Source organism: Polyergus mexicanus, unplaced genomic scaffold (assembly GCF_030449975.1).
Source record: "Polyergus mexicanus isolate NDT 795.1 unplaced genomic scaffold, iyPolMexi1.0 SCAF_2, whole genome shotgun sequence".
Classification (NCBI taxonomy): domain Eukaryota; kingdom Metazoa; phylum Arthropoda; class Insecta; order Hymenoptera; family Formicidae; genus Polyergus; species Polyergus mexicanus.
Window position 1 is genome coordinate 12,144,387 of NW_027223322.1, and position 13,951 is coordinate 12,158,337.

Sequence of the window (13,951 nt, forward strand, 5' to 3'; positions counted from 1 at the left end):
ACTTTCACTTTAAAGCATATCCTACATTGTGGTGCATCACCCACTTATACGCTGCTATTCATTTCATCGTTGTTATTACATTAAAATTATTAAAGTGGCTACGAAAAATCCAATTTGAAAATTCAGCAGACGCTTTGCAACTTGAAAGGGGTTTCAGTAGATTATCGTATGAGAAAAGCAGTATGCTCTTTGACATTTGCAATTAGTCACAAAGGAGTGTTATTTGTGAATTATTAAAAAGAAAAGAATCACTTTTTTATAAAAGTGGAAATTATATTTAATATTGTTATTAAAAAAGATAAAATTTTTATCTTTACGATTGAGTTAAAGAATCGAGATTAAAATAAAAATGATTATAATAAAGACAGGAGAGAGAAACGTGAAAAAAATTATAAAATTCTTATTTCTTATAGAGAAATTTCTCTTTCTTGTTAAGCGATTTATTTTATATTTATTGCGTTGCGAAATATTATAACATATTTATACCTTGTATATGAAAATATATAATTTTGTTTATATTTTTGCCGCCATTGACAGAAAGTTTTGGTAAATCCAATCGGATGTTTACTTGGTTATATAGTTAATCGAGATTCTATGGATAAAATTGCTTCGTAGGATCTCTCAAAGCTCAACAAAGAGAAAGATAATCGAACTTTTAGTGATGGGTTTCACATTGGTCAAACTTAATTCGAGCACGTAGCAATTGCGAATGAAAATTGAAACCTGAAGGAACAAATCGCATCTGAAAATACTTTAGAAATTTTATCGAGCAGCTTTTTCTGTCATCAGATATTATACGAGATATCACAGATTCATCATAAAAAAATATTGCAAAAGACAATTAATATTATATATGAACTTATTATAAATATTATATAATAAATCTATATTTTAATATATTTAAAGTACATAACACGTAAAAGAATTTTTACAATTTTGCTGAAGAGATATTGCTTAGAACTCCAAACTTCTATGGCTTGTTTCCAAGGACCATTTGTTTTAATTGATACACGATGAATCTCTTCACTGAAATCGTTATAGGTACACAATTTGCCTTATTTCTCGATTTTGCGCGTCTCGCTAGTTGCATGCAAATGCAATTAAAGCACTACGAATGCACTAATTCGTCGACAGAAATTTCTTCGTCAGCGCAATATCTAGTCTTTTCAATCCTCAGATATTACACAGTGTATTCGCCGTAAAAAATAATTGAATCGTAAAAAACGTGTAATGTTATAAATTTTACGCTATAGAAGATAATAAAATTTTTACAGACATCTTTTTACTCTTAAAATTTTAGATGTGAGACTCTTCTCTTTTCAAGGAATACTAGTCATTTATTTAATAGTCGATACACAGCGAGTTTCTTTTTTCCTGAAATCTTTTTATGTATACAATTTATCTTTCTTCCCGATTTCTCACGTCAATTGCATGCAAATGAAATCACGCTACAAAATCGATGATAGGGTTATCGTATTTTTCCGCGTGCGCGCGCGTATCGCGATATAATATTCGGCATGAATGTGATTCGTTTAATATAAAGTGACGATCGAAAACGCCTTAGAGAAACCAAAATTTATTTCAACGACGACGACAATAGTCAGTATTCGTTAGATACTTCATTATTTCCAAGTTGTAGAAGTAGCAAAAATAAATAAGTTGGAAGTCTATAAATTTAGTCAACTATTTTGCAGATGCGTAAACGTCCGCGTCATTATTTATAGCCGCTACGCACTGTGAATTTTATACCTCCATGCTTGTTATAACGCTTAATTCATATATCGCGCGACGGTAAAAAAATAATTGAAGCAATTATGGCAATATAATTTGACACTAAGTTTTAATTTATATTTATCGATAATGAATTATAATTTTAATTAAAAATTGTTTTATATTTAGAAATTCTTAGCTCTTAGTAATTCTTTAAATATCATTCAAGATACGAACTACAGATTCGAAAGTTATAAAAAAATAATCTCTTAAAAATTTGATTCAGGAAAAATTTTGCTCCAATTTTGATAAAAATCTTAGAAGAATAAAGAACATTATATATATTATTTTATTGGAAAATTTATTCCATATTAATTGATATATTATTTTAAATTTTCTACATAAGTCTTTCTCTGTCTCTGTAATCTTCATAACTAGAAATTATTTATATTGTTCATTGTAACTTTTTCAAAGATTTTCGAAAAGTAATACGATTTTTTACAGTCTTAGCGATAAAAATTCTTTCTGATGCAATAAATTTTTTAACGTGTTCGAGGCAAATTGATGAACATTCCCGGTACCAGTGTGTAAAATTAGCGAATGTTACGAATCCTGCTGGTGATCCATTTTTTTCGTCATATCCATGATCTCCACTTCGATTTATTCTCGTTTATTGGCCGCTGCCCGGTTCATTTTTCTGTTTCCGATGCGTTTTTAACAAGCGAAAAGAAGCGAAAAGAATGTATAGTAAATTAGTGGCAGTTTATGGTTTCAGTATCTCTATAACGGCAAGAAAATAAATCTGCATTCAGAGAACGTCTGCGATAAATATAATCTCATATTAAGCAAATGGCCGACGATATTGTTATCGTTGCTGTCCAGCTGAATTCGATGTATTCATCAGAAACTAGCACTCATCGTATTTTCTGATTTCTTCAAGACGTAAATCATCATTTATGTTTTCTCGTGCACGATCTCTTTTACAAGTTGGAAGAATTATAAAGAATTATTCTCTATAAAGAATTCTTATTTAAACAATTAATTCTTTTTTGCGAGAAAAAAATCTCTCTCTAAAAGTTGTATCATTCATTATATTATATAAGACAAAATTTTATAAAATCAATTTTTTTTATATTCTTGAAGTTTTGTAATCAAGATATTCTCGTACGTATATAATAGTATTTAATGTTCAAACGTTTATTTCACTTTCACGTACGACGTGTGCGGCAATTTTACAGTAACGGCAAGTACTTCCCAAAGGAAATCGCTCGCGCTATTCTCTTTCTTTATTCCGGGAAAGTTTTCTGCGAGATACGAATAATAAAGACACAATCCGGAAACTAATATCTCGAGGCAATTGTGAAGTTTTGATAAATTTGTGCAAGATATACATTGAGAAATCGTTTTTTAATTTGAAATTGCTTTCTATCGTATTCACTGGTTTTAGCGACAAATGAAATTCATGCACACTAATTACGAAATGTATACGTAATATAAATGTATATATGTATATGTGTATGTAGTTGATGAATATAAACACGGAAAGCTATTTTTTTTGGTGTATTCTCAATCTAGAATTCATACCCGATAAACGTAAATATATTGGTGTCAGTTAAATTCCTTTTGCGTCGATCAGTTTTAAATTTTTTCTGTTTTTCTTCTTTCAAGATTTATCCTACTGTTTAATTTTATCTTCTTCGATAGATTATATTCGGTTAACGTTCTCAATCTCTTGTAAGATAGGGGTATGAAATACCTCTCTTCGTGTCCTGAAATGAGATCGCATGAGAAATTCGTCTTTCATTCGCGTATACTTGAAAGTGGCCAGAAACTTGACATGCGATCGCTTGAAAGGGCAACCTGCACGAGAGAATTCTTAAGAGGAGTGTTTTACCTCGAAGAAGAGAATGACGACACGGGGGCAGCGGTCACTTGACACACTTACCACATCAGCTATTTATCGGGCCACAAAGTTGTATGGAATTTACATTGATCGTAATCCGGATTCCTGTAGCAAAAATTGAGTATATTTTATGTCAAATTTTAAAAAATTAGAAGATGCGAGGGGCTATAAAAGTTCTATCTATTTAAATTTTGAAACGTTAAGCTCCGTACAATTTCGAGCAAACCTTAGTCGCCAATGTTATATTTATCCTTTTTCTTCTACTTTTTTATCAAGTTATAAAACTTATCGTGGTTGAGTCGAAGTAGATTACGGGAAATCTATTTTACGCCATGTCAGAGGGTTTCACGCTTATCCTCGCATGCAAATGTACGTGTCTGCATGAAAGTTTTTTCGTGGTAAGCAACATTCTTCAGGCATTCTTTCATCCCTGCGTGTACTGTCAAGGTGATAAGTCGCGTCAACAGTCGGATGAGCAACTGAAAAAGAAGGTCATATAATTGATGGATGAAACGCGCGGACTATTGTATCACGATAAAAAGTTTTAAAATTTATTCTTCTGCTACTTGTTAAGCTCTATTATTGTTTGTGAGCGACTGAAGTCTTTATTTTTCTTGTAAAAAATAAGATCGTCTTATTAAAATTGTTATCTCATGATAACGCAAGTTGTGAGTTTCATCTCACGATGATAAATAATAATAATGAATGGTTTGCTAAAAAATATAATAAAAATTTATTTGTTTATCTCTCTAAATTATATTATACACGCTATATTTTTCAACGAATTTCTTTTCTTCGTTATTTTTAGATAGTAAATTAATTGATATTGCATATCGAATGAATAATTTCGATAAAATTATCTTAATTTAATTTTAATTTAATAATTAATTAGATGTTTAATAATATAAACATTTTATACTTATGTAATATAGTAGTATTAAAAATAGTTGTGAAAAAAGCGCGACTTATAATAAAAATTTCTCTAAGATAGAATTGTTAACAAAATTATTTGTGCAGTCTATATGAAAGAAAAATCGTTGTGTAATACGTCACTTTGAAGTCATATCAGCCTTCAGATTGTCAAGACAATTAAATATCGCCGCGAGCTAAAAGCTTTTCTATTTTAAAAGCGCGGGTCTCTTCATAAGCTTGTGAATATAACTGATCTGGCAGAGGAATGGCTTTCAATTTTATGTTTTGAAAGGTTAATAATTCATCCACGCATCTTTTTTTTTTTATTCACACATATATGTACGCATATTTTATATGATGACATTTATTTCATTTTATGCCGAACATAAATTTATGTTCACAGACCTGAAAATTAATAAATTTAAATCCTTATATTACGTCAATTAGTCGGAATTTTGTATGAATGGTCAGAATCATCAACGTGATATCGCTGTTCAAAATCGCGGTCAAAGGGATCGAGTCAAAGGGAACGTAAACGTCAGGCTGTAATTTAAAAAATATATTGAAGTATTGCGAGAATTCGTGTCTATTCTATTAAAATCCTTTGACGGAAAGCCTTAAAATTTAGAAAAGTGGCGACTTGGTTCTTTTTCAGTTGGTAATTTTCATGAAATTTTGTTAGAACCGATCAATCAATTTTTTCCGTGCGTAACGCTAGCTTTTTATAGCATTATTGCCGTCGTTATTGAATAATAAATTTATATAATACATTTATATATAATAAATTTATATAATACATTTATATATAATAAATTTATTATTTGATAAAGACATATAAATTTATATAATAAATTTATTGTTATATATATTCAGCAAAATTTATACAAATTGTGAGATTCGAATTTTGTTATTAGTAAACTCGAATATTTAAGAAAATAAGTTTTTTTTGCATATTTAATTTATTATTAGCATTTTTTAAATTTACTTTTTGATTTATTATCGATTAGTATATATATATATTAAACATAATTTCTATATTTATCTTCTAAATACCATCATTAACGTTAAAAATTAAGAAGCGTTTTCAATATGATACATGTTTTGAATTCTTTAGATGATACGATGACAACAACAAAACCTTACCGTTACACATATTCTTAAATATTTTGCAGCTTTATATAGAAGTGTTCCTCTGCCGAAGGAAAATTAAAGGAGATATTCTGGCTTGCTCGATAACGTTGTGAATCTTATACTTCTAAACGAATTAAATTATGACTAACTATCGTTAGTTCAAATATAATAAATAATATACTTATTACAAAAAAGAATACAAAACAAATTATAAACTCGGTAGAAAAAATAATTTTTTTTTTAAGTCCTTGATTGTGTGTATGTGTGTGTCTACAAAAACAATAACAATTGCAGAACGTGACAATAGTTTTTATCGTTGGGATTACAGTTATATTAATTTCCGACTTTCGCGAACCAATGAACACTATAATATAGAACGGAAACATTTACTCGCGCTAATGACGGTGACAATTGCATAGTCGTACAATCGCATAATCTTTTACGACAAACGAAAGGTGGATGAACAAGTCGGTTAATTGTTTCCGTGGAGAAAGCAAACGTACCGCAAAAAGATGAGATGGTTATGAAAGCAGCTTTTGCGTGGACAAGACAATAGAAGCGCACTCATGCGAAAATTCGAAGAAAATTAGAGATAGAGTAAGTTTTTTTTCTTTTCACAGTATAACCTTTTCCTACATCGTTTTATCATACTTGTTCTTATTTATATTTAACTTATTTTTATTCTTATTATTTATTTCTGCTCTAAATAACGCATTCAATACGATTATGTTTTTTATTATAGTTAGTGGCTGATTCTGATTAATTATTACTAATATTACCCTTATAATTGAAATTTGAAATATCGAGGATTTTATAATATATCGTATCCCTTTTTTTATTAACGAAAAAATATGTATTTCATTTTGATATAGATCGCAACATATTCAAAATTCGTTAAAATCGAAGAGATACACTTGCCTTCCCTTTTTTGTTAGATAAAGGCACGATGAGTCGAGATTGAAGGATACATCGGAATTTTTAATATGCAATTTAACGCCCCTCGGATTGTTACCGGATTCATCTTTTGGTCAGCTTGATCAATCGATCGATTTCGTTAAGAACTCTCGTAGCGACGCATTGTTTCACGGAATATCGCGAGACTCCTCGCTGACATGAGCAGTATCGTTCACATTCAAACGCTATCTCATGCATACTGCATAGGGTGTAAAACGACTTATAGGGACAATGACGTCAGTGTCGTACACTGAGGAAGGATTGAAAGGAGGGACGGGGGAGTAGCGAGATCGAATCTTGTTTGTCGGCAGTCATTGCATTTCAAGCCGGACGTGTGTGACACAGACAGAATTAACACTTTACATTCTATTTTTCTCTGGGGTGAAAAGCGATTTTTCTGATTGTGTGGCGACTTTGAATCAGCATGGTCTCGATATATATTTTCTGTTAAAAAAAAACCCTGCGATTCTACTACAATATACATTTAAACGAATTTGATTTTATACGAAACATTCTCTCTCGCAAAACATCTGACCTTAATCTTGCACTGATCTTTATATGCCATATATTTTTCGGCATTCTTTTTAAAGTGTTACCATTTTATACAGATACATTTGTTGGATTAATAAGTTTTATCATCTCAAAGACCAGTCTTTCGATTCAATAACTTCTTCATTTTAACGATATTATTGATTGCCTTGGAGAAATAAAAAATACGTTTAATATTTTTTAATTTTAAAAAATATTTCTGATAAATTAAAGAAATATTTATGCAGGTTCATTGCTGCAGCTTCTTTCAGTTGCCGATTCTTTGGCCAACGTTGAAAAATTTACATCGAAGAGATTAGCATTGAAAGCGATGGATTAGTTGAGATTAATTATCGTGCAGACGAATAATCTGGCAAGCAACGATCCGTGAGATTAGTCGTCTTTAATTGGCGCCGTTGTGATCTATAAATAGAAAGACGCAATAACAGATATAATAACAGTATAATGACCCTTGTACAAGTACTCGGGTTAAACGTGGGCGTCCATCAGACGTTCTTCGGCAATCGATGCCTAGGGAGCGTCAAGATGACTGATCTTCTTTACATGTACGAGAATACCATTGTTGTCTTTGTCCAGCTAAGCTTAAAGCTAGGTCGTAATAAATAATGTTTATTTGTGTTTGCTAGCAGTTTCACGAAATTTCATCAAAGCTAACAATAAGTCAATAAAATTTGCAGCATCATGCAAATTTCTTATAGTTTGTCATAGCGTCTATTGTTTTGCAGAAAATTTGTTGTCAAGAAAATATGCATGTTTGTTGAATGAAAAAACTGGGAAGTGGCTAAAGTAACCCAAAAAATTAATTTTATTCGGAAGTATTCTTGCGGATCGATCGCGAGATCGTTCGATGATGATTTATACTCTCATTTTGCTCTCTAATTTCGCGTCTTCGCTTTCATCGGCATTATAGCCAGCCGAGGGTTTTTTGTCGATTTATCGCTCGATTTTTATCACTATAACGAGACCGTGTGCTATTGTTACAGCGATCTATAAAAAATTCATATGCGAAAATAACGCAAAAGTGTAACGCAAAATGCAAGAATAGAGTGAAATCAAAAATTGCTCCATAAAATTTATTACATAATTAATAATATGGAATTATTATAATAACTAATATTACTTTGGATTATAATGTGTGTTTTCCTTATTAATAGGCGCATAAAAAATATTTTTATTATATGTATATAGATATATATATATATTTTTTCAACTGCCATTTTCGTTTTTTTTCCTATAAATTTTACAATTCTTGCAATCTTATGTCTTCTCTGTTCCATTATGTTCATATATCCGTGAGTAACGATGAAAGCACATGCAGTTGATTACCGTTACGAAGATTTATTCTGCCTCAACGAAAATTAGTACGAATCGTGTAACGGTCGCTGCAACGGATTGGAACCAAATTGATGAGCAAAACGGGATTAAGTATTTTACGGAAAAGCAGATGTTTCTGACTAGCATGAATAATCGTTATCTCACAACGCTCTAATTAGTTATTTAATAAATTGACAAAAATATCCAAGAAACGTTAAAGTCAGAAAGAGAGAAAAACATCATTGAATATTATTTCTATCTGGTAGCTTATAATAAAGAAAGTATAAAAATATTACGAAACACAGAGTACGATTAGCATGTATTTGCTATAGACAGATTGTAAACTTAAAAATAAAATTCTCAAAGCAAAATATTATGTATAGAGATAATATATATTAGATATAAAATATTTTATATTTTTTAAAAAGTGTGTGTGTGTGTGTGTGTGTGTGTGTGTGTGTAAGCAAGGAAATATATACAACACGCAAACTTTTATAGACAAAATTTACAATTTAAATTTACAAACGACTATTTTAATCAAATTTAAGCATATGTAATTTAAGTATAGGTTTACTGAAAATTACATTTAAATATTACTTACTTTTGCGAATAAAGTTCATTATGAAAGAGAACGATAGAAGTGTTAGAAAGAAAAAAAATCAATGTTGATAGGGCAGAATCATAGATTGCATATTATTTAGAATTAAAAATACCGAATATTTTAGTCGAACGAAAATACATATACATAGGGTGTATCTGAAATGATTCACTAAACTTTAGGAGCATATTCTAGAGGTCAAAATAAGATTTTTTTTCCTACGAACATGAGTCCGCAAATGAATCTTCCTCCGAGCTAAAAGCCGCTAAAGTTTGGGGAAAAAATTAAAAATCGGATGTATTTCAGAAAAAAAAATGGCAGAAGGTTGAAATTTGGTATAGCCCAGCAAATTATGAAGTAAAATAAGCCTAAAATGAAAAAATAAAAATGTATATTATGAAAACATTAATTTGCCAAGTTCGGAGGGTGGTTCATTTGCGTACCTATGTTTATAAGAAAAAAAAGTCTTATTTTGACCTCTAGAATAAGCTCCTAGAGTTTAATGCACCATTTCAGATACACCCTGTATATATTATCATAAAGTTTCCTCTTATCGAAGAGAACAAATTGTGTTCGCGAAGACATCTTTGAAGAGCATTTCTGCCGGATCATTGTGGATTGGCAGTGGATTGATGCTTTGGGAAGATGCAATCTGAATTTTCGATGTGATTTTGTTCTTGATACATTAATCCTGCAGAAGAGGCGAGTGTTGCGGCGAAGCCGATAAACTTTGAGAATATTTGCTTTGAAGCTTTAAATACTGAGAGAGTTATTGAGGGATGACACGAATACCGAGAATATTAGAGAACTGAGAAAGTTTATGTGATTTTTAATAGATATGTAATTTTTTTTGATAATTTTTAACATATTTAATATTTTTATAAATTTTATTTTATTATGTAAGATAATTAACAATACACAGATTATATAATATGTATTAAAATATAACATGTCGAATGCAGTGAGATCGAGATTAGTGCAGGCTGATGTCATAAGTATATTCAAAATAAAATCGAATAACTACGAAACGTATTTAATATTGAAAATTATATAATTTCTCTTTGTTGTTTGTGTGATTAAATTTGCAATATTATAAGAAAGATTTATATTAAAAAAAGAAAAGGTCATATTTTTTTCAACTGATCAAATAATAATTTTCATTCTTTTTCTCAAGCATAACATAATAAGAAGCGGATTTACAATTATTAATATTTTTTAAGAAAGAAAATAGTTGTGTGGAGAAAAATTAACCGTTCTTAATCATGAACACGTGGTTATGTTAGTCAAAATATTAGTTGCAAGGTTCTTGCTAGTTGACATATAAGATTAAAACAAAATTTTCTTTTGTTTCTCTTCGTAGTTTCGCATCGATAAATCGAGGATACTTTACTGTCCTAGGTGTAGAAACCATAGCAAATTTTTAATCACCGTAATATGGCGGCTTTCAATGGAATTCGTGTGCTACCAGATATACCGAAGAACGTACCGAACATGGAAACTTTAATCCAAGAATTCGAGACAGGCCCTAGATCGTCCAGTCGCCAGAACGCCGTTTCAGAATCGTCGACTTCAAACGGTGGCAGCTTCGTTAAGAAGATTGTCGAAGCTTACGAGTCTAGTATTAGAGCATCTATCGAGAATATTGAAGAAGAACACACTAGCAAAAGATCCGGTCTTTTCCGAAACCAGAAGAACGTAGAAAAGAACGATTCAAGTCCCTCGATATACGGCGAACTCGGCAGTAGTTTTAAAAATACATCCGAGATATCTTCCGTGTCTTCCGTCGTCAAGAAGCACGATCTCGAAGACGATTTCGTGATGCCTAATCGATGCCATTCGAAGAACGACAAAATGACAGACATTTTAAAGACGTGGTCGGGAATCTCTTCCAAGTTAAACAAGTATGGTTTTATGAGAGAATTGACGAATATTCGATCCAATTCCTCGAAAAAAAGCGAAACTGAAGCTCTGAAGAGAAAGGGTCAAATGTTCTATAGTCCTTCGGAAAGCGAGGGAAAATATAAATCGAAAAATAATATGCCGCTGATTTGCTCGAGTCCTTTGGAGGATGTTAACGACAAAGATATGGACTATGATGAGGATCCTCTTGACAATATCTTGACGAATTCTCGTGACTCGAGTAATGCTAGCAATAATAGTTACAAAAATTTACAAGTCGATTTGTACGATTTCGAGAACGAAGATTGCAAATTCGAATTATCCTCAACTTCATCGCAATCGTTGAGTTCTTCCTCGAGATCGTTGTGTGACGATACGTCGAGCAGTCATGCCAATGACAATTTGCTGTTAGAGTCATCCTTCCAAGACATTACCGTTGTACCTTCCAAAGATATTTTAAACGATCACAAGAATCCTCAAGCTGTGGAACAGATATTAAAACTCTGCTCCGACTTCAATCGAGAATCGCCGCGAGTAATCGGCGTTTCGCTGAAGCGGCCGATCGAGATCGACAATGATACCTCCGTAACATGGATACCGGTGCTGGACGAGAAGTTGCCGCGAAAGAAGTCATTGAAGAAGATACTGTCAGTGTTTAATCGAGCTAAGCTATCGTTAAATCGCAGGAAGATCAGCAAGAAATCGAAGGAGAAGCAATCGAAGAAACAACATATTTTTGACTCGGGATTTATCGAACAATGTCCGTCTGTGTCATCTTCCTCTTCCCAACAATCCTGGCACTCTGATGCCAGTCACGTCGACGACGAGCCATCGACGCCACCGACTTTTGGAACATTCGGCCGCCTGAAATGCGTCAATGAGCATTGCACTGGGAGGGCAGTCAAGAATCGCATGATGTTGACTGAAATTGATGCTCCGCAGCTCGCAAGCGATTTTGTACCTTCCGATCCAAATTCCTGGATATCTTCGCGCAGTTCAGCTTTTTTGGACAGAGAGTACCGTCAGGACGTCGAATCCTCCTCGAGAAATACGAGCACTGCGAGTTTTTCAAAGTCGAAGGTTTTCTGCAGATACCCATCGCTTCCTAAGCACCCCCATTTGATCCGCAGTAGCATTCCCAAGCATCCTTTTGTTGCGCAGACAAAAATGGATCAGATAGAGGAGGAGGAAGCGATGACAGAGAAAACGATGCAGTGTGACGAAAAGGTCGAAGAAAAACCTGATATGCTTGAATTGACGATGAGATATTCGAGTACGTTGCCCATACCTGTGCCTCAATCTGCATTAAACATCTCATATCTCAGGACACCCAAAAGCACGGATTCATCTACGACTAGCAATTATGATCTGCCAAAGTAATTATATAATAATAATAATAATTAATAATACTATAATAATAACATATATATATATATATATATATATATATATATATATATATATATATATAAGAGTAAAAAAAAATCTAAATTAAATTTCATCTGTTTTGTCTTGTATCATTGCTATATAATTTTATTATATATTCTAATATATACTTGTAATATTAAATATTATAATATATTATTACAGTAAAGATGGAATTTAATTTAGATTTTTTTTACTCTTCATTTTTTGCTACATACGTGTGAGGATGACATATATAGGTAATAGTATATATGTATAAATAAAATAATAAAAATCGTTTTTAAATAATCATTGCTTTTGCAACACAATTGATTATTTCAAATTTCAAATTAGATAAATGCATACATCTATATTGCAGTTTGTACAGGTCAGCATCGGCGCTCGATGAGGTCGTTCTTCGTCGGCAAGCACCTGTTTACGATGTTCCTAGACGTTCCTGGTTGTCCAGCCTTACAATGGATTCCTCGCCACCCGTTTATAATAATAATCTATATGAGGAGATCGTGCCTTGCGAACCTCGTTTTGCCACCGTGAGCCCGAAGAACTTTAGATTTTTCATTTCTCAGGAAAAATCGCGAGCGATCGAAAAGAGCTTTGACAGTTAAATGAATATCGGAGGCATTCTCTTCCGAAAAAATTTTCGACGAGGTCGCATGATTAACTAATCCGTACTTAATTAAGAGATAATTTTTTTTCTTTAAATCTTTCTTAATAAATAAGTTCTTTCTCACTTTTCTTAATTTAACACTTTAATTGACAAATGTATTTATGTAAGTTATACGGAAAAAATATCTTTGAAAAAATATCAGTTATTCGTCAAATTATAATCAAATTTTTCGTAATCAAGTAATGTTTATTGAATGGTAATTTTTATTGAACGTTATTCGTAATCAAATTAATTTATAAATATTTACGATAGCTCATGATTAAAAATATTTCTCTATTTAGGTTTATAAAGATCAATTTCACGATAATGTCAGATTGACGAGAATGATTTCGATTTATACATAGTTTACAGCGTTGTTCGCGTTGTTTGAAATATTAATCGAAAGATTATTAATACACGGATTTATAGCGTTAATTTACGGACATGTTGATATTAATCGATATCACAAATTCCCGAGCACTGTTCTACGATTGTTCTTGTCTTACAATTAGTAGGATTCTAATCCAACATTTCGATTAACGATCGAATTTGCTTAATGATCTAATACGACTTCTATAAGGTTCAGCGAAGTTGAATCCTGGATCTTTAGAAAACTTGTGTTTCCGACAATCATTGTATTTTATAGCTCGGATGACTAGACTATTTTTGCGCGACTAAAACGTAATTAAGAGAATGCATCAATTATAAAAATGGGTTTTGGAAAATTAAAAATTTTACTCGCATGCGTCGTTTTGTTCGTTTCTTTTAAAAATATCGTGCGAACACAAGAGAGATTTTCATCAAATATGATAATGTTAATTGCAATTTTATTTCTGCAAATCTTCTGGAAAAAAATATAATAACGCTTCACTCGTTCGTTGTAAATACCGCGTGACAATTTCGCATGCAA

At 31.7% G+C, this 13,951-nt stretch overlaps 1 protein-coding gene across 1 annotated transcript in view; it reads left to right on the forward strand.

Annotated features, from left to right (window-relative positions):
• The window catches only part of LOC138940380 (myb-like protein A), a 68,097-nt gene extending 55,026 nt beyond the window's left edge, over positions 1-13,071 (forward strand). Inside the window, exons 2-3 of the mRNA XM_070309242.1 lie at positions 10,470-12,346; positions 12,754-13,071. Coding sequence (XP_070165343.1) covers positions 10,506-12,346; positions 12,754-13,000 — 2,088 coding nt within the window. The 5' untranslated portion in view covers positions 10,470-10,505 and the 3' untranslated portion in view covers positions 13,001-13,071. The remainder of the gene's footprint in view (positions 1-10,469; positions 12,347-12,753) is intronic.
• Positions 13,072-13,951: the final 880 nt, after the last annotated feature.